Below are 27,232 nucleotides of genomic sequence, written 5' to 3' on the forward strand. Positions count from 1 at the left end.
CAAACTTTTATACTCTTATATTTTTTTATTATGTATATGAGGGGGTTTGTCCCCTTGTTAATACCTCACCTTTTATACTAAATCTTAAGTTTTGTCCCAATTCTTTAGAAATGGCCCCTGAATCAGAAAGGCTGTGGAATAAATAGTTGAAATTACCACCACTACTACTATATCATCTACAAATAATATACATGATACCCTGAACCAATCCAAAGATTTTTTCATAAAACTGTCTAAATCATTAACAAACAAGGAGAAAAGCTTTGGGGAAAAAGTACATCCTTCTTTCACACCCAAATGAGACATAACTAGTCTAGAAAATTTCCCCATCACCTTTACAGCAAACTTCACCCTCCTATACATAGCTGCTATTATTGCTACAAAACAAGACAGCAAGCCTATTTCTAACAGGCTTTCAATTAACAACCTCCTATTTACTGAATCAAAAGCACTTCTCAGGTCTAAAAAGATACAAATAGCCAACCATTTTTCCATCTCAATATTTCCAAAGTAAAAATATGGTCAATAGTGCTGAATGTCAATCTGAATCCCACTTGTACTGGACTCAGTATTTCCTCTTTATCTAACCAATCTCTTAGCCTAAATTCCAAAACCTTATTTGCACATTAGGGGAAGGGAGGGGGGTGCATTATATCAAATACCTAACCTAACCACCTCTATATATAAATATTAATTTAAATGTAATTGCATCATAGTTTGTTTCACAAAAGAACCTAACTTTACTTATTGAGTGTGTTCTGAATAACACACAAGTACCTAACAACCATATGGATGCATAGGTTAGATTTCTTGTTAGGCATTGATGTATAGAATTCTTCTCAATTCCTATTTTGATAGCAATACATGAGGGTTTGAGTTTCACATTATTTTGCATAATTGCATAGCCTACTAGTTTTGACCCTATTTTCTAATGTAGCAAGAAGTTAGGCCTACTTAAAAAAGAAAAAAATTGTATGCTGATCAATGGTCAGCATTGCACAGCAAGTGATATCCTGATTCAATGTCTGTAGCTGGGAGTGTTACAAAACATTAATTCTTCATTTGAGTGCAAAAAACATTTGATTCTTCTTAAGTTTTTCCTCTAAATTTCTCCAGGTAGGCTAATCATTATAGCTAGGTGTACTGTGGCTAAACTTACAGAGTCACACCATTGACCCTTATCCCAACCAAAATAACAGCAACACCAGGCCTTAAACTCCTAAGCTTAGGTTTTCAAGCCTGGAGTAGCCTACAAGAAACTTTGCTAGGAGGGCTCAAATGTATCTATAAATTAATATTAAAAAGTTGTTACAGGCTACCAATAAACTGCAAAGGTTTTTGAAGCACTTCAATGAATTACAGGATTCAATCTAGCCAAGGCTAGCTTAAGTAATTATCATTGAATGTTTTAAATCAGCTTCCAGAGTAACACAGTGTGTCTTTCTGTCAAGTGGGATTGAACTAAGCTTTCTTTGAACTATATACATTTTTTTCTGGACAATTAGACCTATTACTCACTCTAGGCTATGCAATCTCTACAAAACAATTTACCACTGACTTTGGATAGGCTAGCAACTGTCCAAGGTTTACAGGAATTTAATTAGAAGCTTCCTAATGCAAGACCTGAAGACTTCATCCCCAACAAACTATTCAACCAAGCTTCTCTAGATATGCCCAGCAGATCACATTAATGCTTGAACTTTAACAATGAATTTTTTATTAAAAATCATTTTAAGGTCAAAATAAGATTGTTTACCATCACTGGTTCTTTGAACAATTGCAGTTCCATTCTCTTCCCTGCAAAAAGGCTCATATTCTTCAAACTTTTGTATGTTAGCCATCATAAAAGTTTTATATTATTGCAGTGATGATAATAATGTTAAGTTACTTAACTAAAGATGCTCGTAACTATCTTTAGCAAAAGTTACTGAAAAAGTTACTTTGAAGTAACTTTTCTGTCGTTCCAGCTGCTAAATAGCCTCAGCTGGAACGGAAAAAGTTACTTTTAGTAACTTTTCCGTAACTTTTAGTTACTTTTTGTCTCAGCTGGAACACGCTCTATAAATAATTTAAAGAAATTTGAGGGAATTGCCAGTTCAAAGAAGCAGCTAATGATTTAGCTTAGATTCTTCCAGAATTACTGCATAGAATTTTTATGTAGACTGGTGACTTCCTTACAGTTGCAACTTATGATGTCAAATCCTGATGCTGGAAATTTCGAAAGCAGCATACTTGCCTCTGAATATGGTGTTGCAAAATCTGTTCTGTCCAATTTGGCTTGTAAAGACCTTATGAAATCATCTTTAGTCTGTCAACTTTGGCGTGATGTTGCAAAATATCTGTTCATGAAAAGAAGTTGCATCCATTGGGATTTCCATTTTGAATTGAAGAGAAAATATGCAGCTATTGAAATTGGCAATTTCTTAGACAATTTCAGCTGTAATATTGTTAGTAGACCAAAATTATGTGTATGCATCACCAATGCTAGAGATATTGTAGGAAAGACTAAAGAGGAGACATTAAGAACAACTAAGAAGGACACCAAGTGTAAGTCTATAGCTTTAGTAAAATGAACTTAATTCTTAAAGAACTCTTAAGCCATTCAGTTACATTGTCTTGGCCTATTTTTACAAGGACAAAAGCTAGACATAACTTATACATCTTCATGAACCCAGGACCCTTCCCAAGGTTGGTGGTGCCTGGGTGAAAGCCACCTTGTTCATTCAAAAATTTTGAGAAAACTAAGCAAATGTACAAAATCAAACTTGACTGCCATTACCCCTCAGCCATGTTGCCCAGGGCAGCTTACCCTGGTTGCCCCTTCCACCATTGAAATAGACCTATGTTTTTGCACTAATTTTAAGGTTTAAATTCAAACAAGAAAAATACCTGAATATTATATATTTAGTCTATTTTTTATTTGATAAAATCAATTTGCTATGTGATTAAACTTATAGGATAATCATTACCTAACAGGTGATGTCATGTTAATAAGTACATTCCAAGAGCACAAATTGTACAATTTTTTCCTGTGGAGTGGTTGTATTGTTTTAGTATATATTGACTTATGCAAAATTACAAAAGAAGGCAAATGACTCTGAACAGCTAAAGAAATGGGCACAGAACAAGAAACAAAATGTTGTACAACAAAATCTATGTTTAGAAGATCATTTAGCAAAATTACAATAAAATGAAGGAACTTGTTAGTTTTGTGTTTATGAGTCTGTGAATAATGATTGTATTTTGAATGAAATGTGTTTGAAAAAATCTACCCCTAGAAAATTCTCCTTCATTGGGGAATGGATTCCATAAACTAAAAAAAAAATGATAAATAATGCTCTTAATCAATAATTCCAAACATTTTATTTAGTAGTCTAACAAGTTTTTTTTTGTTTGTGTTGTTGGAAAACTAGTATTTTAGAGAACTAGGCAATGATTCATAAAAACACATTGAATCAGGCTGGTTGTAAGGGGATTTAGGGACATCTAGACAATAAGGAGACTATAAAAACTCAAACTTTTTATTTTTAGCTTCTCTTTTTCTTGCTGAAGCTTGTATTGTATGTTTTCTAATGGTCCATGGCACCCCTGTTGATAAGGCAGAGTAGATGTCTAAAACAATGCCAAAAGAAATATAATTTTTATGGGATTATGTAACTTCAATGAAACAGCACAAATGTTGCACATTAAAATCTGAGCTTAGAAGACAAAGCAAAATTAGAATAGAATAAAGGATCATTTTAGTTTAGTGTTTGTGAATTTGTGAATAATGATTATATTTTTGAATTAAAAGTATTTGAAAAAATCTACCCTTGGAAAATTCTCCTTCATTGGGGAATGGATTTCATAAACTAAAAAAAAAATGCACTGAATCAATAAATACAAACATTGTTTTTTTTTAATGTTATATTCTCCACAGAAGAGTTAATCCCCAGACTGTGAAAAGTTGCTTCTACCCTACATTTTTATGATTAATGTAAATGATTTTTTTTCTTTACTTATGCACAACTTCCCCTCCCCCCAACCCTCACTGAAGTCACTATTCATGGCAAGAAAATCAAATGGGTCAACCAGTTTGTTTACCTAGAAAGTGTACTGACATCCAGAAATGACTCCTCAAGAGACAAGTCACTAAGCTTTGTTTGTAAAAATAAATTCTTGTCCTTAAAAGTGAAGATACACCTTATCAGTACCTTGCTGGTTCCAGATGCAACTTATAGAGCAAGAGACATGGACTCTTGTAACTTTTAACCAAATTGCTCTAAAAGCTCATTGGCATCCCTTACCTTGTCCAACTATAAAAAAGCAGCTTCTTTCCTCCTTGAATTACTCTCAAGCATTATACAAACTGTGCAACTCTAACAGCTTTGATGGTTTTGACACACTCAGCACATGTCTCCAGAGCCCAACTACCCAAAATAGCCTTTGAAAGAAGAATTAATGGCTCTTCACCAAGAGGGTAACCTCCCAAGCCCTGCAAGGAAACTTTTCTGACCCCCCCCCCTTCCCATCCCAGTACTACAACAGACAGGAAGGCATGCTCTGTGAATTATTATATATATATAAATATATATATATATATATATATATATATATATATATATATATATATATATATATATATATATATATATATATATAAACTTCAGATAATACTACATATAGATAATTAGTACTATGACTAGCATTACAAATATTTTTTTTAGGGACTGCAATATCTACATCTTTACCATGTTCAGATTTTCTCATTCTATCTGCTCCTGGGATGATTGGTACTTCTGTTGACGGAAAGATTCATGAATTAGAAGACAAGGCTGGCTTCACTATTTTGTCATTTCCAGATATTCCAAACGTGGCTATGAGTTCTTTCACCCTCAATAGGACCCAAATTAATAATGGCATAAAGGTTTCCCTTTTCTTATTTTCAAATTTTGCAACAAATACATTATAACTACAATCATAACTATGGTTGCACCACACTGATTAATATAAAATTGCACTTTGAAAAATCACAACCTATGCAGGGTTGATTTCTATGCTAAAAAAATTAAAAAGATTATTAAATAATTTTTTAATTAATAGTTTTTTATTAGTTCTAAAGTTAATAATTTAAAATTTTTTAATTTTAATAGTTCGGTCCTAAAAAATGCTGGCCATGGACTTTATACCTATATACAGCTTGAATAGCTTCATGGGGAAAACATGTAACTTTAGAATTTTATAGGGAAACTGCAAACTGAAAAATGCAGATTATGAAGACTAAATTTTAAAGACTCTCTGACCATCTATACAAGGGGTGATCACTGAATTAATAAATTCTATTCCCTCTATTCCAATAAGATTTAATGAAGTAAAGTTACCATTAGTAGCCATATGAGGAGCAAACTTGTCCAGTAATTATCATATTGTATAAATAATTATTATTTTTTTTTTTAATTATAAGATTCTGAGAATCCATAATAGTCTCTTCTTTTAATAATATTTTCTGCAAATGCCTAATATTCTTTTGTTAATACATACTTAACTAACATTTTGATGGTGAAATGGACCCTAAGAGATACAATCTTCTGCCTTTAATCTTTTGCATGATTTGTATGGGACTGATTTCAAAATTAGTTGCATGACACTTATATGACACTGGTTCTGAAGAGGTTTGGCATGTCCATTATGTTCATACTCAGAGATTCTCTCCCCTGGGGCTACACTTTTTAGTCCCTGGGGGCAGTTTTTTCCATCGATTCTAATCAAAAATGTGATCCAGTATCATATACCATAGTGTGGGTGCTTGGAACACTTGGGGATCAGTGGAGGATTACTAGAAATCCCACAGTTTCAATGCAGTGAAGTGTTTTACTTTTTTTACGTTCAGAATACTTCCTGTAATAAAGAGAAAGTTGGCCTCTGTTATTCAATTATTAGCCTCCTTTATTCTTCATTGATTTTTTTATATGTTTTTACAACACGTTCTTATGACAAGCTTAAAAGAAACAAGTTTCTCATGTGAAATCTCAACTATATACTATCTATATTTTTTTCTTTAGCTTATGAACTCACGGGGAGACTTGCTAAATTTGGTTGGACTTGATCAAAACCTTGGCCTTCCTCAAAATTCTAAGCCCAAAGCTTTGCTACTATTTTCCACCTCTCAACTCTACAGTTTTGTTGGTACTTTTGCGGAAAAATTTTCTAGGTAATTTTTTGTTCACTTTCTTGAATAGTTCATTCTTTAGAGTGTATAGTTTTCCTGTTTTGGCTACTTATTCTTGTTTATTTTACTACTTGCTCTTCTTTGCTACTTGTTTTATTGTGAAAATTTCCTCTCTAATGCCGTCTGTTTTTTTTACTTCTTATTCTTTGCTAACACTTCTTCACTGTGCTAATCATTTCATTGCAAAATTTGCTCTTCAACCCTTGTTCCTCTTCTACTCTTGCTTTCCCCTTTTCTCTATTCTTCATCTAACCCCTCTTGTTTGCCATTTTTTTTCACCATCTTCTTTTTTGCTGTAGAATTTATTCTTCAACACTGTTCCTCAGTATTTTAATCCGAGTATTTTAAAAAACAAGAATATTTCAAATAATATTTCAGTTAAGCAATTTAAACCTACAAACAATTTTTTTTAAGTTTGTCAAACATTTGGAATTTTTTTCAAAAACAAGAATATGTAAAACAATATAAACCAACAAACAATATGGAAAGAAAATTAATGCACACAGTCCGTCATATATCCCATTGTCAACCTATCATGTAGGCTAGTGACTAGAGGAAAATATGATTCAGCTGTTTGGCAGAATAAAAAAATATATGTCTATATTAAATTAGAAAAGCCAATGTTTTTGCACTAAAAGCAACAATCAAACCTAAAAGCTACAATAAGTTAGAGTTAGATTATCTAACCCACATAACTTGTGACCAAGCAAAATTATTTAAAATGAAAAAATCAACAAACAATAAATTAAATAAAATGAATAATGTTATCAAGCCTAAAAATGATAAAAATCACCACTATAAATGTGGTGCGCCAACCTTTTGAGTGTCATGGAACACCATTTGAGAATCAGAAAAAGGGCTCTTTCTCTTTATTTGAAATTCTATCCTTCTAGTTCTGCTTTAAAGTAAAGATTGAATATCTGATATTTTGTTATCTTTAATTTGATAGCTAGTTAAAAGTCCAGTCTTTCTGTTTGACTTAATGACGGACCTCTTTTGTCTTGTGAAATGTGATTTTGGATACTTTTATTGTCTCTTTAAATTAAGTCTGTCCTTGCTTGGTTGATTCCCTCTTGATCTGAGTAAAGATGCGACCTGTCTTTGTCTTGGTTCTGGTAGTTCTATTCAATTCTTACTTGGCTTTGGTCGAACGTCACTCTGTTAGTTTTCCTTAGATATTATAGGAGTTATTTGCCCTAATCCAAGACAGATTAAGGAATTTTTTCAATGTCAATTGCTCCAGTCTGGGTACGTGATCCCCAGGCTTGGTAGCAGCATTACAAGAGATAGGGAATACCTGAATATTGGGTCTTTATGCCCACAAAATATTGGGGGAATATGTAAGTTACTGTTGCTACTCTATTATCAGTATATAGACATAGCCTACAGACATTTTCTTGGTTATTGTAATAAGCGAGGGTTACCTCACCAGCACGTTACTTCTTTTCACGTTAAAATTAGTGGCCTAACAGTATTACTAGTGGTAGCAATTCGTGCCCTTGTTATCGGAAAAATAAGGCTAAGTCTTGTCTTTTAGGAAATGCCCATAGGCCCTATTGTTACACCCGCAAAGTTGAAACTGTAATTTTTATTTATGGAATGGCGAAAAATTAAGAGAGAAAATCGGGTATAATGTAAATAAAGCAGTAACGAAAAATGAAATAAAAAAAACAACAATGCATGACTAAAAAAAATCCGAATATTTTGACTCCACGCCCGGGAGCCTTTATTAACATAAATAGAAGGAGAGAGAAAAAGTTCAATTAAATTAAATTCAATGTACATATAAAGAAAAAGACAAAAAAAAAACAAAGACAAAAGATAAATAAATAAAAGCTTACATCTTAATAAACTCCAAAATACTGTAATTAAACAGTTTGCGGTAACAAACTGTAGTAAGGAGCGACCCGGCTCAATAGTAACCGAAACTCTAAAAAACAGAATTTTGATACCAATAGTTACATCAAAAGAATCGCATTTTAATGCTGATTTTTAATATATATAAGTTTCATCAAGTTTACTTTTACCCATCAAAAGTTACAAGCCTAAGAAAATTTGCCTAATTTTAGAAAATAGGGGGAATCACCCCTTAAAATTCGTAGAATCTCAACGAAAATCGCACCATCAGATTCAGCATATCAGAGAACCATACCGTTGAAGTTTAAATATCTACAAAAATGTGGAATTTTGTATTTTTTGCCAGAAGACAGATCACAGATGCGTGTTTATTTATTTGTTTTTGTCTGTTTTTTTTTCCAGGGGTGATCGTATCGACCCAGTGGTCCTAGAATGTTGCGAGAGGGCTCATTCTAACGGAGATAAAAAGTTTTAGTGCCTTGTTTAAGTGACCAAAAAAATTGGAGGGCACCTAGGCCCCCTCCCATGCACATTTTCCCCCATTTTGAGATAGCCATTCTGTTCAGCTTAGTTGAAAACCTAATAACTATGTCTTTGGGGACGACTTAATCCCCCACAGTCCCCGGGGGAGGGGCTGCAAGTTACAAACTGTGACTATAGTTTACATATAGTAATGGTTATTATGAAGTGTACAGACGTTTTCGGGGGACTTTTTCGCATTGGGTGGGAGTGAAGGGGGAGTGGGAGAAAGTTACGTGGGAGGATCTTTTCATGGAGGTATTTATCACGAGGAAATAGAATTTCCATGAAGGTTACGCAGGATTCTCTAGCATTATTTAACAAGAGCTAAGAGCTCATATGGCACTTGTGACGAGGTCGGAAGAGCCGAGAGCTCATATGGTACGAGGTTGGAAGAGCCAAGAGCCAAGAGCTCATTTGGTACATGTGAGAAGGTCAGAACCTAAAGAATCCTAAAGAACCTAATGAAATACCTCATTTTTATAATCTTTCAGAATTAACCCTCGCCCCCACTCCCCCAAAGAGAGCGGATCCGCCCTTCCAACTCCCCCGAATGTCACAGGATCTGGTCGGAATTTGAAATTAGAACTTTATAGCACAAGATCCTTCTAAATATCAAATTTCATTAAGATCTGGTCACCCTTTCGTAAGTTACAAATACCTCAATTTTCAAAATTACCTCCCCCCTCCCAATTCCACCAAAGAGAGCAGATCCGGTCCAGTTATGTCAGTCACGTATCTTAGACAGGTTTCTATTCTTCCCATCCAGTTTCATCCTGATCTCACCGCTTTAAGTATTTTCTAAGATTTCCGGTCCCCCCAACTGCCCCCCCCCCCCAATTACGTTTGATCCGGTTGAGATTTAAAATAAGATATCGGAGTTACGAGGTCCTTCTAAATATGAAGTTTCATGAAGATCCGATCACTCCTTCGTAAGTTAAAAATACGTTATTTTTCTTATTTTTCAGAATTACCCCCCCCCCCCCGCAATTGAGCGGATCCGTTCCAATTATGTAAATTACGTATGCAAGACTTTTGCTTATTTTTCCAACCAAGTTTCATCCCAATCCCTCCAATCTAAGCGTTTCCCATCATTTTAGGTCTCCCCACCCCAAACTTCCCCCAATGTCACCAGATCCGGTCAGGATTTAAAATAAGAGCTTTGAGACACGATATCCTTCTAAAAATCAAATTTCATGGAGATCCAATCACCCGTTCGTAAGTTAAAAATACCTCATTTTTTCTAATTTTTCAGAATTAACCCCCCCCCCCCCAACTACCCAAAAGAGAGCGGATCCGTTCCGTTTATGTCAATCATCTATCTAGGACTCGTGTTTATTTTTCCCACCATGTTTCATCCCGATCCCTCCACTCTAAGTGTTTTCCAAGTTTTAGGTTTCCCCCTCCCAACTCCCCGCCCCCATCACCAGATCCGGTCGGGATTTAAAATAAGAGCTCTAAGACACGATATCCTTCTAAACATCAAATTTCATTGAGATCCGATCACCCGTTCGTAAGTTGAAAATACCTCATTTTTCTAATTTTTAAGACTTACTCCCCCCCCCCCCAACTACCCCAAAGAGAGCAAATAAGTTCCGATCATGTCAATCATGTATCTAGGACTTGCGCTTATTTTTCCCATCAAGTTTCATTCCGATCCCTCTACTCTAAGTGTTTTCCAAGATTTTAGGTTTCCCCCCTCCAACTCCCCCCAATGTCATCAGACCCAGTCGGGATTTAAAATAAGAGCTCTGAGACACAATATCATTCCAAACATCAAATTTCATTAAGATCCAATCACCCGCTCATAAGTTAAAAATACTTCATTTTTTCTATTTTTCCGAATTAACCGGCCCCTACTCCCCCCCCCCAGATGGTCAAATCGGGAAAACAACTATTTCTAATTTAATCTGGTCCGGTCCCTGATACGCTTGCCAAATTTCATCGTCCTAGCCTACCTGGAAGTGCCTAAAGTAGCAAAACCGGGACTTTAGGTTTTCCCCCTCCAACTCCCCCCAATGTCATCAGATCCGGTCGGGATTTAAGATAAGAGCTCTAAGACACAATATCATTCCAAACATCAAATTTCATTAAGATCCAAATACCCGCTGATAAGTTAAAAATACTTCATTTTTTCTATTTTTTGCGAATTAACCGGGCCCCCACTCCCCCCCAGATGGTCAAATCGGGAAAACGACTATTTCTAATTTAATCTGGTCCGGTCCCTGATACGCTTGCCGAATTTCATCGTCCTAGCTTACCTGGAAGTGCCTAAAATAGCAAAACCGGGACCGACAGACCGACAGAATTGGCGACTGCTATATGTCACTTGGTTAATACCAAGTGCCATAAAAAGAAACAATGAGAAAATAAATAAAAAAAAATTTCACCTGGAAGTAATGAGTGGCATTAACACTTTTAACGAACAAAAAATATTGCGTACAAAAGAAGGTTTTCTCCTGCACAATACCTTGCTTTTTACGCTGAAGTATTTTTAGTAATTTCAACTATTTATTCTAAGGCCTTTGTGTTTATTACTAAGAAAAACCTTCGTACAAAAAATAAAAAAATCTAGTTGTATTTTTAAGTAACCGAAGATTGGAGGGCAACTTGGCCTCCTCCCCCACCCTTTTTCTATTAAAATCATCCAATCAAAACTATGAGAAAGCCATCTCGCAAAAAAAAAAATCATATACAAATTTCGGTTTAATTATTCATGTGCGGTGAGCCAAAATCAAAACATGCATGATTCAAAAACGTTCAGAAATTAAATAATTTTTTTAACTGCAAGTAAGGAGCGACATCAAAACTTAAAACGAACAGAAATTATTCCGTATATGAGAGGGGCTGTGCCCTCTGCAACGCCTCGCTCTGTACGCTAAAGTTTCTTATTGTTTTAAAAAGTAGAGTTGTCAGAAAGAGTCAAACTTTAGCGTAAAGAGCGAGGCGTTGCGGAAGGCACAACCCCTCTCATATACGGAATAATTCCTGTTCGTTTTAAGTTTTAATGTCGCTCCTTACTTGCAGTTAAAAAAAGGTTGTTCTTTTATTTAATCACTACAAAAGCCTGAGTAATCACACAGAAATGACAAATGATTGTGTCTAGTACGTTAAATTGTGTCTCATATTAATTCGGATTGGCAATGAGATTTAACAAAAATAAAGTACTATATTTATTTTGAAGGATTTACATAAAACCTCTAAGTCATCACCCATTAATAAAATAACAAGGTTAAGATTATTTGAACTACATAGGCAATATAAGGTTAAATATGGCAACAGGTCAAAGAAACTTATGTAGTATACATTAAATGGATTTTCTTATATGCTAGTTTAGCTGCAGTTATTATTTATTTGTTTTGTTTTTTGTCTTTTTCTGTATGTATTCTGTTTAATCGAATTTAATATTTTTTTCTCCATTTTGTTCCGTTAATAAATGCTCCCGGACTTGGAGTGGAAATATTCGGATTTTTTTTATTAATTAATATGGTTTTGGTCTTGTTGTTTCATTCGACTCATGTGGAGTCGAAATAATCGGATTTTTTTATTAATTAATTTGATTTTTGTTTTATTTCGTTCAAGCCTAATCTGCGGGATTGGATGCTATGTTTCAGTGAATTAATGAGAACTTACTGTGAGTTTTTTTGAGGGGGTGTAAGGTAGCCTGCCCTTTGGTGGAATCTGCCAGATGGGAGGCTATGGTGCAGTAAGTCAGTGAGAATTTGCCGAGAGTTTGTTTTTAATGGTGAGATAGCTTTCCTTTTGGTGTAATCTGTCAACTTGGAGATTACGGTACGGTAAAATAGTGATAATTTACCGAAAGCCTTATTTAATCGTGATATATCCTTCCTCTTGGTGTAATCTGCCAGATTGGAGAATCTGCTAGGGGATTTGTTACGAGTTTGTTTGGCAGGTAAGATAATCTGCTTTAAGTGTAATCTGCCTGATCAGCTGTTAAAGTATGACAAATTGATGACAGCTGACTCTATTTGATACATTAATTTCTGAAAAGCACTTACGAGGCATCGTGTAGCATGTTATTTAGCTCTTTTTGATTTGGAATCTGATAACACCAATGGGAGTTCAAGTCATCAATATTTTCATTGATTTTGGTGGATTTACTGTCGTGTTCATCCTGTAACCTTCATAATTTTGTGGTCCAGTGATTTTTTTTTGCACGAGGTGATATATTTGGTTTGTCTGCCATTTTTGTTGTAGCTAAAATAATTATAGGCTTGATGCCACGTTGGATCGATACTAACTATCGATTCACCATTGTATTGCTTCACTATATCCAGGAATTCCTTAATATTGGTTTGAGTGTCACCATTTTTGTTGTGTCGCAATTATTACTTTTGCTAAATTAATTGATCAGGAAGTTACATTACGGACAAAGATAGTACATATTTTCACATTTAGCTGGGAAATTGGGATTCTACTAATTGACTTGCATAATGCCCGCTAAACTTCCTATGAAACTACTAGATATACTCTTGAATCCTAGCTCTTGGAAAACAACTGACTGAGAATTTTTTTAGAAGAAAGTTATCAAATTAACAAAAATATTTAAGAGTATGAAAGACATCACCAAGCTTTTGAGGAGACTCATATGGCTAGAAAGCTTGAATGGAAACTGATGAAATAAAGGAGAGGCAAGAGGGGGTTGTACGGATACCAATATAAAATATCGCCTGGGTTTTTAGGAAAACTTTTAAAGAAATAGTTAAAGCTCTTTTGAGAATTCCTGAGAATTCTCTTTCATCATTGGCAACTTATATCCTAGAGAAAATTACTGTTGCTTAAACAAAGATTCTCCATATTGGTAATGGTAATAGGCCCTCAGATCGTCCTAATTATTTCCATGGTGATCGCGCTTTAGCGAGAAGGGAGAAGAGAAAGATTAGGCCACTCTTTCTGGGAAATAACACACCAGTTGTTCCGGTTCGGAATGAATATGCTTCTGGAATTAGTAGTTTTCCTTGTTATCTGATATCGAAAAACGATAGGCTTCAGATCTTGTCTTGACGGAAGGAGTCCTGTCTGGAGATCAGACGTGATAGTCAGATCCCTCAGCCAACAACCGATTGTGACAGTTCATGGGCAGCTGAAGTTACCTTATCAAGGATTATCTTTTCTTAAGCTCGGCCCCTGGGGGATACTCTCTCCAGTTACCAGTTATTACCTATTCTCCCAAAGCTTAGCCCTGTAGTTCTATACCCTATTCTTGTGGTCAGTTGTTATCGATAATTGCTCACTGTTTGATTGTTCCATAGGTTGGGACCCATAAAAAGTTCAAGCTCAAGTTTTTTGTTTATCCAAGCAATATAAAAACACTACAATCCAAAAAAATCCTAAAGGGCCCAGAGGCCTGTTAACTGGTGAAAAAAAAATTAAACTACGTATTAATCATTTGCAGGCTACTGAACCTGGCCTAGACAAAAATAAATAAGAATTACTGCTCATACGAATGCTTACACGAAGACAACCGATCTCCACATCACCTAACACCAACAACAAATCATAATCTATCATCGACATAAAGAACCAACGCTAAGACAAACCAATAAAAATCCAATTTAAAACTACAATATTTAGAGAATATTTCCATCATCTATGCTTCTCCGACAGAAATCTTTTTAGATATTTTTAAGAGAACCAAGGGTATAGGAATTTCGAACCCCAATAAGAATAGAGTTCCAGGCATGCCCCGCAGCAACGGCAAAACCAAAGTCTGAACGCACTGAGGGGGTGGAAGAAACCAGTATATCCTCCCGATTTCAAAGTATGTATGGGTTGACTCCCCTCACTCGATAAACATTCTGGGAGATATCTGTGAAAATAAATGAATGTCATTGAACACAGTGAAAGTGTATAGATAACGTTCAGCTTTAATAATTGGACAGGAGCATAATGGTGGACTGGAGGACTTTTGCTGCTTTCAGCTGGAGATTACGGATGGGCGAAAGTAGAGATGGAAAATTAGACGTCAAAGCAGATGAGCAATAATATGGATAAGGATAAATAAGAGAGAAGTATAAAAAACGGAGAACAGAACAAGAAAAATTTGTTTGAGTTTTCTCCTGACTCTCAGTCCTCTTGAAACTTTCACTCTTTTCATCTTGATATGCTGCTTGAATGTTAGATTTTCTTCCAGAAGAAGTCCAAGGATTCGCACACATCGGGCATGTGGGCGGCATATAGGACTTCTTGTAGTAAAAAGCTCCATTACTGTAGGCTAGCTCTTACCTGTACGAGAAAAAATAAGTAGGTGTGACTTTTACATTCATAGCTAAACGATTACTATCAAACCAATGATAAGCTTTCTCAGTCATGGTTTGTAAATTTAGTGTAAGGGATTCTTTATCTGTAGCCAATGCACCTAACCTACTGTCATCAGGGAATGCGTTTAATTTTTCATGTTTATTGGTTGCAGCTATTGCTGCGATTCGGGAATCATATTTATGACATAATCCACAGCAGAGATTTGGTAGTAAAAAGCCAATAAAGGCCTACCAATACTTAGGTATGGAAAAAAAACCATGACAGCTGCTCCCCACGAATTCCGTGTTCAGACAGCTTATCGATAAATATCTCGTGGGTCAGACTGTGAAAAGCTGTGAAAATTGCTTCTGGTATGAGACCAGAATCCAATGACTGCCGTATGAACTGCAGAAACCTTTTTCACGCATGTTCCGTTGAATGTTTTACATAAAATCCAAATTTATGCTTATGGGAAAACTGTTTAGCGTCAAGATAACTCGTTAGTCGTTTCAGCATTGGTTTTTCAAATATTGTAAAAAAAAGACGGGCTGGAGAGAGATTGTCCTGCAATTCCCTGGATCCACACGGTCACCTCCTTTAAAAAGAGATATTACTCATGCCAACTAGAATCGCTGAGGTAAAACTCCTAATTTGACTGACTCATTATTAGCCAAATGACACAGTGGCTTTATAATTGATGGAAGAATGAACTAAATGACTTCAGCAGGAAATTGGTAGAAAATGGCAGAAGAATTCTTGAGGAATAAAATCATTTTTGTTAATTCCTGCTCTGTGACTGGCTCGAAAACCATTGATTTGGAGCACGGAGGACCAAGAAACTACCAAGGCTGAGCTTTAGAATAAGGAGGCACACCTTCGCTATTTTTTCCCGCCTCAGCAAAAATTTCGTCAGCTGATGTTGAACTTGGTCTTCATGTGCAATCAACTTGTCATCTATTTTCAGAGATTCGGGGCAACTTAGTGGTTTTGCTGCTTTTCGTGTAGCCTCTTATCATATCCCATGTCTTCTTGATATTATTTCCAGAATCTACAAATATTCTAGTAAAATATGCCATTTTGGTTTTGCGTGTCAGTGATTTCAGTATATTTTGGTATAATTTAAATGTCTAGCTTTTCGTTGCTTGGTCCTTTCTTATACGTTTTCCAGAGATTTTGCTTTCTTTTTATTGACGTTAGAATTCCACTTGTTGTCCACGGGGCTATGGATGTTGATCTTTTAGACCGACTAGTCGGGGGATTTCGACAGTGCTCTAAAAGCTCACTTTTGATATTCTAATAAAACTGAACAAATATCCTATCATAAGTTCCTAAATTAACTTATTCAGATAGTACAAAATTGCACGAAGTAGTATTCAGAGTTTCCTTGAGGGGGTCAAGCTGTGCTGGTGTATATCGAAATACCGGTTTATCTGGAATTATGTGTCGTTTAGAAATCCGGGTAAGTGGTAGCAGGACTCCAATTGGAAAGCTATCCGATAAGATGAAGTTCAGCACCTCGTTTTGTATAGTAAGCATTGTTGAAAAAATTTTATTTATTAAAGTTGTTCAGTGATTTGAAACCCATGTCGGTAAATTTATGCTAGGAACTAGGCCAAATGAAATTACCAGCTACAAAAGATCGGGACTTTGACAAGTTGAGATATCCTTCAAGTCAGTGTTGAAGTCACCCATTAGGATTATTTCTGATTTTTTGGATGAAATTTTCAAAAGAACATCTTCCAAAATTAAAAAAAAAATCCTTCGTAGATCCACTTGGATATCTATATATTTCACCGAATATTACCTTTTTACCAGTATTTAATTTTAATTTTAAAAATAATGATTCAAAAACCTGTTCGATGTCTGTACATAAATCATCTTTTCGGATACCTGGTAGATTATTCAAAATATAAAATCCGAGTCCCCCCTTTTTTGCCGTCTTTCGGGTCAAATACTTCCAGGTTATACTTCAGGTTTAAATACTTTCACCAGTATTTGATTTTAATTTCCAAAAATAATGATTCAAAAACTTGTTCGATGTCTGTACATAAATCATCTCTTCGGATAGCTGATAGATTAATCAAAATATAAAACCGAGTCCCCCCCCTAAATAATGATTCAAAAACCTGTTCGATGTCTGTCTGTTCTTTGGATAGCTGGTAGGCTATTCAAAATATAAAATCCGACTCCCCCCTAAATAATGATTCAAAAACCTGTTCGATGTCTGCACTTAAATCACCTCTTCGGATAGCTGGTAGATTTTTCAAAATATAAAATCCGAGCCCCCCTAAATATTGATTCAAAAATCTGTTTGATGTCTGTACATGAATACTCTTTGGCAGTCTTTCGGGTCAAAAACATAGATGTATATCCAGGAATATCCATAAGCCGCTGATTCTCATTGCTTCAAAATGTTTCATGTATGCCAATTACTGCAGGACGTGAATTCCTACATAGTAACTCAATATTATCAAACGGAGAATTCATTTCCTGTACGTTAAGATACACAATTGGAAGGGCCTCCCTCCACCGGGCTCCTCAACCCATAAATCCTAGCTCCTCCACAAACATGCTGTCAATTATTTTTCAAAATTTTCTCCGTAGTCCCACCAAGTTAATCATAAATTTATTAAAATCAATTCTTCTAATTTTATGCGCATCTAAATTTTTAATTTTATTATTAGCGTTGGCTCTCGATGGACAATCAAAATCAAATATAATCACCAACAAATACAGTGGTGAAGATATCAGGCGATAACCGAGTGAACAATCCTGACGTAGATAAGCTCATCAAAGCGCAGTAAATAGACAATGGCACGAACTAGATTTTTTTTTAATTTGAAACAGAAAAATAAATGTGAGTAAAACAGTAAAGGAAAGGGTAAGTTACATGGAATAGAGATGAAATGAAAAAAGAAAAACGCGAGATAAACAATAAGGGCATAGAAATAGGCATAGCAGACAAAACAACACAATCTCTGACAATTCATTTTACTAATCAGAAGCGAGAACAATATAAATATAAATTCTATTACGTGTCCGAATCATAGCCATCATTGTCTTTTAAGAAACTAGAAACTAGGAAACTTTTAGAAACTAGAGCCATGGGATCGTAACAACCACTTGACCAAGTTAGAACTTGAAGTCTTTTTCGTTTCTAATTATAGCTTAGTGCCCCGCTGCATCATTTTGGCTTGTGACACTCTCTCAGTGGCTATTTTAGAATTCCATAGCTTATAAGCCAAACCCAAAAGTTCCTTCCGACGTTTTGCTAGCTCCGAAGGAAAATGTGTGTCAATAATTTTTCCAGAGCCTCGTAGGTTACCAGCTTATTGTAGAATACTTTCCTTGCGTTTTAGGTTCAAGACAGAAACAATAATAAGGCTAGCTGCTGGGCGCGATTTTGAGGAGGAAGGGTGCTTGGTCTTATTTCTAACACGATAAATAGATGTAAACTGGACATCTTTGTAATTTGGCACTCCCATTCCTGAGAGAAAATTTGTAACTAACTTCGATATTTTCATTATCCTTGTTAGGAATTCCGTGTATCAACAGATTTTTTCGTTTAGTGTATAACTCTGTACTCAAGCATTGATTTTTAACGAGCCCAAGGGAGGTTTTCAAACCAGTAATTTCTACCGTTTAAGTTCATTCTCCTTTGGAAGATCTTCTATTAATTGTTTTAACTACTACTACTACTAATAACTCACTGCAGCAACAAGCCGCCTGAGGCCAACGCAGCTACGCACGCTCCTCCTCCAACCTAATCTATTTAAAGCCTCCCTCTTTACTCCCTCCCAGGAAGTTCCCATTTCCTTTAAATCTTTATTTATGACATCCTCCCAACCCAGACAAGGACGACCTGCTTTCCGTGTAGCCCCAGACGGTTGGCCAAAAAGGACAATCTTCGGTAATCTGTCATCCTTCATCCGTAGAAGGTGGCCTAGCCATCTCAACCTTTCTTTCATTATAGCCCTAGAAAGCGGGATTGAACCACATTTTTCGTACAACCTACTGTTTGAAATACGGTCAGTCAGCCGGGTACCCAGAACAATCCGTAGGCAGTTTCTCTGGAAAATATCTAGTAAATTTTCATCTGCTTTTCGGAGCGCCCATGCTTCAGTACCATATTTGACCACTGTCATCACTAGCTTCCAATATTCTAATATTGGTTTGCAGACTTATCCTTCTATACTCGCTTTGTTCCTTTGTTATCTTGTGGAATATTGCTTTTTGTCCATTTATGCTCGTAAAATATCTCGCTCTTCTTCTGATAAAGATGTGACCTTTCCTAGGTACTCCTGGAGATACGGAATTCCTGAATACTGTGTTTAATGCTTCCAAGATAATCAGGGCAGTTATCCACCACCAGTAACAGGCAGACAATTTATGTCCTGTTTTAAATTTGTAAAAGGTCCTCAGACGAATTTTTTAAAGTTAGCTGTGGGACATGAAAAAAGAAAACGCCTAGCAGAACCTTAAAAACAGTAAATATTAAACATGAATTACAGTCTTTTTTTCATTAACGTCTTTCTTGGATTCTAGCACTTTTGAAGAAACCGTGGCTATAGGTGGTGGATTTGTCGACTTATCATTGACCCTGCCCGGACCCATGTTTGGCCCTGTAACTGGAATAGTCTTTAGTGGAGATGGCGTGGAAGCGGCTTCTGTTGTTATTACTAGCCAGGAGCATGGCGGAGTGGAGGAGAAAATGAAAGAGGTGAAATTTAGCTTCTATTCGTTTGACCGCAAACAAATCATAGCATAAATAAAACGGCATCATATTTTTGAAGCATTGGGGGGGGGGGGATTGCTTGGATGACTGATAGTGTGTTTTTGTATAGACTCCCATGTTTTTACGTAGTATGGGTGTCAGAGGCTGGGCAAATAAAGCTCTTTTTTATTTTCCTGCTTCTATCTTCATTTTAATTTTGTTTTTGTTGATGCCGTATTATGTTTTAGTCTCTTACAAGTTAGAAACTCAGGGTAGTGTTGTTATGTTCGATTTTTTTTTATTTTTTTAAGTAAACCCAGTTACAGTTATTAATTAAAAAAATTAAATTAAATTAATTTAAAAATTAAAATTAATTAGAAATTAATTTTAATTAAATTAAAAGCTCCTTTTTGTTTTCCTGCTTCTACCCTCATTTTAATTTCGTTTTTGTTGATGCCGTATTATGTTTTAGTCTCTTACAAGTTAGAAACTCAGGGTAGTGTTGTGATGTTCGATTTTTTTTTTATTTTTTTTTTTAAGTAAACCCAGTTACAGTTATTAATTAAAAAAATTAAATTAAATTAATTTAAAAATTAAAATTAATTATTTAAATTAAAACTAAAATTAATTAAATTAATTTGAAATTAATTTTAATTAAATTAAAAGCTCCTTTTTGTTTTCCTGCTTCTACCCTCATTTTAATTTGTTTTTGTTGATGTCGTATTGTGTTTTAGTCTCTTACAAGTTAGAAACTGGGTAGTGTTGTGATGTTCGATTTTTTTTTTAAAGTAAACCCAGTTACAGTTATTAATTGAAAAAATAAAATTAAATTAATTTAAAAATTAAAGTTAATTAAAATTATTTTTAATTAAGATTACAATTAATTAAAAAATTAATTTAATTTTAATTAAATTAATAGCTCCTTTTTTGTTTTCCTGCTTCTACCCTCATTTTAATTTGTTTTTGTTGATGCCGTATTGTGTTTTAGTCTCTTACAAGTTAGAAACTCCGGGTAGTGTTCTGATGTTCGATTTTTTTTTATTTTTTTTAAGTAAACCAAGTTACAGTTATTCATTAAAAAAATTAAATTAAATTAATTTAAAAATTAAAACTAATTAAAATTATTTTTTAACTAAAATTAAAATTAATTAAATTAATTAAAAATTTAATTTAATTTTAATTAAATCAATTAAAAATTTAATTTAATTTTAATTAAATTAAAAGCTCCTTTTTTGTTTTCCTGCTTCTACCCTCATTTTAATTTGTTTTTGTTGATGTCGTATTGTGTTTTAGTCTCTTACAAGTTAGAAACTCTGGGTAGTGTTGTGATGTTCGTTTTTTTTAAGTTTTTTATAAGTAAACCCAATCATAGTTATTAATTTAAAAAAAAAGTCGCAGAAGTAAAGAGTGAAGTTGAACTTTAAACGAACAAAAATTGTTACTTTGCCGAATACGCAAGATATATCTACATAACCAGCTTGAATAAACTAACTTGCGATATTTTCCATTTTCTGTTACGAGTCAATATGATTTTTTTTTCAAATATAATATTGAAAATAGGAACTTAGAACTTCTGTTACCAGGCGTTTTAACCTTCTTTTGGTAAAAATTTATGGTTTATGTCCCAAATGGGCAGAAAGTGCTACTTTGCCTACAACGATCTCTTTTACCATCGCAGATCAATATTTACCAAAAAGCTTAGTAATCAGTGTGAAATTTATATGACTGTCAGGCGAAGATTTGTATGTCCTTAAGGTCATAGCTGAGCAATAGAGCTGCCTAATTAAAGAGCGATGTGAGCACAATGTTTCATTTATTTACTATTTATTATTCTTTTTTTGCCAAGGCACTTCATATAGGCGTGGGAGCTTCGAAGGATTTTTTTTTCGACTGGAAATTGAAAGTTCTAATGTCCTTTTACAGGGTCAAAAATGATTGGACAGCAACCAGCTCCATTCCCACGCTCATTAATTCGTCAAATACATCCAGTCAAAATTTTCACATAACCATTCTGTATAACATAGTTGAAAGGTAAATTAACTATGCCCCTGGGGATGTCAACCTCCCACAGTCTTCGGAGCAAGGGCTTAAAGTTATGCAATTTGCCTATAGTTTATATATAAACTAAATTTGAATTTATATTTGAAATTGGAAAATAGGGCATGTTTGATCTCTCTTTTCTTCAAAGAGAACAATAGAATTCAGTAGAAGTTTTCAGAGAATGTTTATGGGAGTATTGAACTAAATCAAAAATCGTTATGTGCATATAGGTTGTCAAAAGAGTGTAACTCAGGAATGAGTGAGGGTTTTAAGTTGGAACCTTCAGGGAATGATGAGGGATACGATCAAATGGCCAAAACTGCAATATTTGCATGCTATTCCCTCTTCTGACACTACTACGACTGCTGCTTCTGTAGTGACTACTGCTAAAGATTTGGAAATTGAAGTGAATATTTGAGGAAATGTTGACGGGAAAGTTGAACTAAAACAAAACGTATAATGTGTCTAGAGACTGTCTAAAACGTCTGTTTTAAATTTCCGCTTACTATGGGCTTTCGTTTGCTCTTTACTTGGTTGCAGCCATCGTCGCTGCCCCGATTATTTTTACTGCTGATTCATTACTAGTCAATTTACTCATGAAGAAAAGAAATTATAAAAAGAAAGAAATACAAATAATAACACAAAAAAAATACCTGATAAAGTTACATGAATCCTTGGCTGTTGGAGATAAAAAAAAATTATATATTCAATGAAGACAAGCTAATGTATAAAAAGGGGAAAATGCTTTGTGGTTTTAAAATTAGGGGAAAAGTTTATGGAGGGGGAGGGATGTATGCAATAGACATAAAATAGAGTGTAAAAAGGAAAAAATACCATGTGACTGTTGTTTAATGTAGAGCTATTATAAATATCAGAAGAATTCGTCTTAATTCTTTCCATGATTGTAATTTCAGATTTTGTAGATAGGGAGGGGGCCAAAATGTACGCATTGAAGACAAGACAAAATATAACAAGGAATAAATACATCGTTACTGTTGGCCATTGTAAATTTCCCAAGACTTGTTTTCACGTACCGACCGTATTTTTACATCGGTTATTCGAAGCGTCTGAATTGACCATGATAGCGAAACTGAGAATGCTGTGAATGGAATAGATGCATAATATACCGATTGATATTCCGGTATGTGATGTTAAGAAGAAAAAAATCATATAAGCAATTTTAGTTTTAACTTACTGAACTAGCTTATAAAACATTTGAGAAAGACTGAATCAAACGTTACCTAATATTAAAAAAAAAATCTTTCAAATTGCAATTCAATGCAGCAGCATCCAATTTACAATTTTCTCCTCATGTTAGTGGGTTTCAAATTACAAATGAAATGTGAGTGAAGAGTCAGCCAAAAATAACCATAACAAACATGGCACTAGACGGTTTAAAAGTATCTAAATTTTCTTTTAAGGCGTAGTTGTCTTTGAAGATCAACACCTTGATGATTTTGAATTTTTTTTTTTTTTTTGGATGAAAAGCTTTATCTAAGTTAGTTTTGCCTATTCAACTTTCACTGTTCAGCTTGGCAACACTGACGAAAATGTGGTTCCAGTAGACCTATAGTAATGATGAAGTGCCTTAACATTGGTGGGGTATTTAGTGTCAAAAAGAAAAACCAAAACAAGCAACAATAGAGAAAATAGTAATAATTAATTAAGTCCAAAACCAGCATAAGCTACAGTGAATAATCAAGTTAAACTTTAAAACGAACAGAAATTAGCGCATGTAAAATTGAGAGTGACACCCCTAAGCCTTTTAAAGACTTGAAAGGCCTTGATTTACCGAAATAATTTTTATTTCAAACTGTGCGATTTTATTTGGCAAAGCATTAACAACAAAAATACCATAAAAACCGAAAATACTGAAAAGAACGAATGAAAGCAGACTGACTGTTTAATATATAAGGATAATTACTCCTGAAAGTCTCAGCAATTTGGATTTATCACCGCTATGAAAAAGAAGAACTAGAAGCATGTCCTGATCCCTATAAGGCTTGTGGGGTTAGTTCTGCTTCTTTATATCTAAATTTCGCTCGTTTACTCGAAGTAAAACTTTCCTGGGCTCATATTATGCTTATGTTTTAAGCATATTAGATGTTAAGAAGACTAAATCGCTAAGGCTAGGAATAAGTAAAGATGAAAAGGTGGACTTTGAGTAACAGATAAATAAAATGATCAAGTTGACAGCTTAACTTGCCGACGTAGTATTATTAGTAAAAACGGCGAGTGCTGTGAAGATGCTAAAAGTTAATAGACAAAACTCATTTTTTTTTTTTTTACAGTTGATATAATTTTGGAAGAATAGGAAGATAATTTTGCAAACCAATATTATAATATTGAAAGCTACATTGATTAAAGTTGTTCAAGCATGATTCTGAAGCATGTATGCTCCGAAAAATGGAGGAAGATTTTTTCAAGAGAAATTGCTTTCCGATTGTTTTGGGTATACGGCTGACTGACCAAATTTCAAACAGAACGCTGCGCAAAAAGTGTGGTTCAATATCGCTTTCTGGGGCTATAATGAGAGAAAGGTTGAGATCCTAGGGCACGCACTTTGGATGAAGGAAGAAACATTGTCAAAAATCGTCATTTTTGGCTTACCATCTAGGGCTAAACGAAAAGCAGAATGTCCTTGGTTGGGGTGGGAGGATGTCGTAAGGAAACATTTATGGGAAATAGAACTCCGTGGGAGGACGTAAAGATTGGGACTTTCAATATATTGACATTAAGGGGGAGCGTATGTAGCTGTTTTGGTTTCAAGGCGACTTGATGATGCGAGGAGTTTTTAGAAAAAGATTTTTCGGAAAGGCTATAATTTGCCTGTAATGTAATCTAAAATCTTGGTTTTGTTGTAATGACAATAGATTTCTACTTGATTTGAATGAAAATAGTCCGCAATTCGTGCTCCTTCTTAACCCTCCCCCATGCCTCAGAGAAGTTTTCATTTTATTCGACATACCTCGAGTTTTGTAAGGGCTTATTTCTGTTATACTTTAATAAAAAAAAAAATTCTCGCCTTTTTGAAATCTATTTTTTCCTCTTTCTCTTCTTCTCTGTCCCTATATTTCTATCTCTCACTTGCTCTTTTTGTTACTAATGGCAATGAATGTTTTCCATTTTAGTTAAAAGCTGTTGGGCTGTCTGAAGACAAATCCATATGTTTCATGTTTGCTTGTGTTGGAAGAGGCTATCACATGTTTGGCAGGGAGAATTTTGAATCACAAATGTTCAAGATATATTTCCCCCAAACACCACTATTTGGATTTTTTGGACATGGTGAAATAGGAACTGATTGCATTCCAAAAGTTTCAGATTCGAATGAAAAAAGACTAAAAATAAGTCGTGAGTTTGTCCACGGCTATTGTACCATACTGGTTTTCCTTTCTTTTAAAAAGTAATGATTAATTACCAAGCGTTGGTAATTATCCTATAAACTTGAAAATTTCAGATGTGATCTTTATGTGTAATCTTAACGATATTTGCATGTACATTGTATAATGTACGTGTGTGATAGTTTATTTTCGTGTACAGGCGAGTGGTTTTTATATAGTCCTTAAACTTGCTTCATATCAGTTGAAGTTAGTAGCTGTGTAGACAGTTTCTTTTTTTTGTACCTTGAATTATAAATTTGCCAATTTTTCTAGTTATTATATGGTACATTTTTTTCCTTTCACCTTTTCGTCTCGACCTCTGTAATAATCCCGAGCAGTTGATTTTTTATCATCTTATTGTTTACCTGAATTAAAGTATTTTTCGAACTTATTGTACTTTTTTGTGTATCCCAATCATGCTTAGATCGTACCCTCTCTCCTTGGAAAAGGTGGATTATTCGCGCTAACCTGACCGCTCTTCCCCCTTGTAATACATGAAACGTCGTGTAAAAGTATATAGTTTGTAGTAATGTAATTCCTCAAAACAGGTTGACAGATACTAAATTTGGAATACTCCTTAAAAAGTGATTTACAACATTCTTCGCAAAATTGAGTTAATTGAGGTTACTTTCCTATCAAACGTTACAGCAAAAAACTCATTCAGGCCAAAAACAATTGTAATCTTATCGTCATAACCCCACTTCCCTCAGTAAAGATAACGAAAGCCAATTTATCGTCGCTCAACATGTCATATCTTCTTCCCTTGGTTGAAGACAGAAGTTCATATAGGATAAATAAGACAAGTAAAAAAAGAGGATCCATAACGACCTTTATGAATGGACTGCACTCAAGTCAAGCAACTCAGGTCAAAGCTCCATGATGGAAAAGAGAAAAGCAACTGATATAAAACACTAAAACAAAATAAAAAGTAGTGGAACTACATAAGAATAAACTATAAAATTTCTCCTTTTTTTTCTATCAGTTGTTCCTTTTCTTGTTGTTTTCATTTCCCTTGAGAAGGATTTCTGGATTTGAAATAAAATTAGATTGATATCTTAACTAGAATATCCCCTTTTAGAATTGTCAGAATTTTTTCCTGTGAGCGGCAATTTTGGTGAGCTAATAGCAGCGTTAACTTTGCTAATCGTACGACCTTGTTTGTTTTTTTGTTTAGTTTTTTCAGCTTGATTATTAATGGGACAATTTCCATGCTCTCTTAGAATTGTCTTCATTTCTTCCTGTGCTTGGCAATTTTGGTGAGCCAAAAGTGCTCATTAACTTTGCGAATCATACGACCTTGTTTAGTTTTTTCAGCTTGATTATAAACGGGGCAATTTCCATACTCTCTAAGAATTGTCTTCATTTCTTCCTGTGCTTGGCAATTTTGGTGAGCCAAAAGCACGCGTTAACTTTGCTGATTGTACGACCTTGTTTTATTTTTTGTTTAGTTCTTTAAGCTTGATTATTAATGGGACAATTTCCACACTCTCTAAGGATTGTCTTCATTTCTTCCTGTGCTTGGCAATTTTGGTGAGCCAAAAGTGCTCATTAACTTTGCTAATCATACGACCTTGTTTAGTTTTTTCAGCTTGATTATTAATGGGACAATTTCCATGCTCTCTTAGAAATGTCTTCATTTCTTCCTGTGCTTGGCAATTTTGGTGAGCCAAAAGTGCTCATTAACGTTGCTAATCATACGACCTTGTTTAGTTTTTTCAGCTTGATTATAAATGGGACAATTTCCATACTCTCTTAGAATTGTCTTCATTTCTTCCTCTTCTTGGCAGTTTTGGTGAGCCAAAAGCACGTGTTAACTTTGCTAATCGTACGACCTTGTTTGTTTTTTTGTTTAGTTTTTTCACCTTGATTATTAATGGGACAATTTCCACACTCTCAAAGAATTGTCTTCATTTCTTCCTGTGCTTGGCAATTTTGGTGAGCCAAAAGTGCTCATTAACTTTGCTAATCATACGACCTTGTTTAGTTTTTTCAGCTTGATTTTAAATGGGACAATTTCCATACTCTCTTAGAATTGTCTTCATTTCTTCCTCTTCTTGGCAGTTTTGGTGAGCCAAAAGCACGCGTTAACTTTGCTAATCATACGACCTTGTTTAGTTTTTTCAGCTTGATTATAAATGGGACAATTTCCATACTCTCTTAGAATTGTCTTCATTTCTTCCTCTTCTTGGCAATTTTGGTGAGCCAAAAGCACGCGTTAACTTTGCTGATTGTACGACCTTGTTTTATTTTTTG

The 27,232-nt window shown here is 34.7% G+C and overlaps 1 protein-coding gene across 1 annotated transcript; it reads left to right on the forward strand.

Moving 5' to 3' along the window:
• Positions 1–2,047: 2,047 nt before the first annotated feature.
• LOC136036424 (F-box only protein 22-like) lies at positions 2,048–25,281 on the forward strand. Its single transcript, XM_065718653.1, has 5 exons — positions 2,048–2,547; positions 4,707–4,906; positions 6,042–6,190; positions 19,391–19,565; positions 24,731–25,281. The coding sequence occupies exons 1-5, from the start codon at positions 2,190–2,192 to the stop codon at positions 25,004–25,006; spliced, it is 1,158 nt and encodes a 385-aa protein (XP_065574725.1). The 5' UTR covers positions 2,048–2,189; the 3' UTR covers positions 25,007–25,281.
• The last annotated feature ends 1,951 nt before the right edge of the window (positions 25,282–27,232 follow it).

Source organism: Artemia franciscana, chromosome 15 (genome assembly GCF_032884065.1).
Source record: "Artemia franciscana chromosome 15, ASM3288406v1, whole genome shotgun sequence".
NCBI lineage: Eukaryota > Metazoa > Arthropoda > Branchiopoda > Anostraca > Artemiidae > Artemia > Artemia franciscana.

What these genes read in the sequence shown, in the direction of transcription:
- LOC136036424 (XM_065718653.1), top strand. Translation starts at nt 2,190, where the DNA reads ATGATGTCAAATCCTGATGCTGGAAATTTCGAAAGCAGCATACTTGCC. An exon ending in AAATTAATAATGGCATAAAG is followed by an intron (nt 4,907 to 6,041) that starts GTTTCCCTTTTC and finishes TTTTTTCTTTAG; the next exon opens with CTTATGAACTCACGGGGAGA. An exon ending in TTTGCGGAAAAATTTTCTAG is followed by an intron (nt 6,191 to 19,390) that starts GTAATTTTTTGT and finishes CTTGGATTCTAG; the next exon opens with CACTTTTGAAGAAACCGTGG.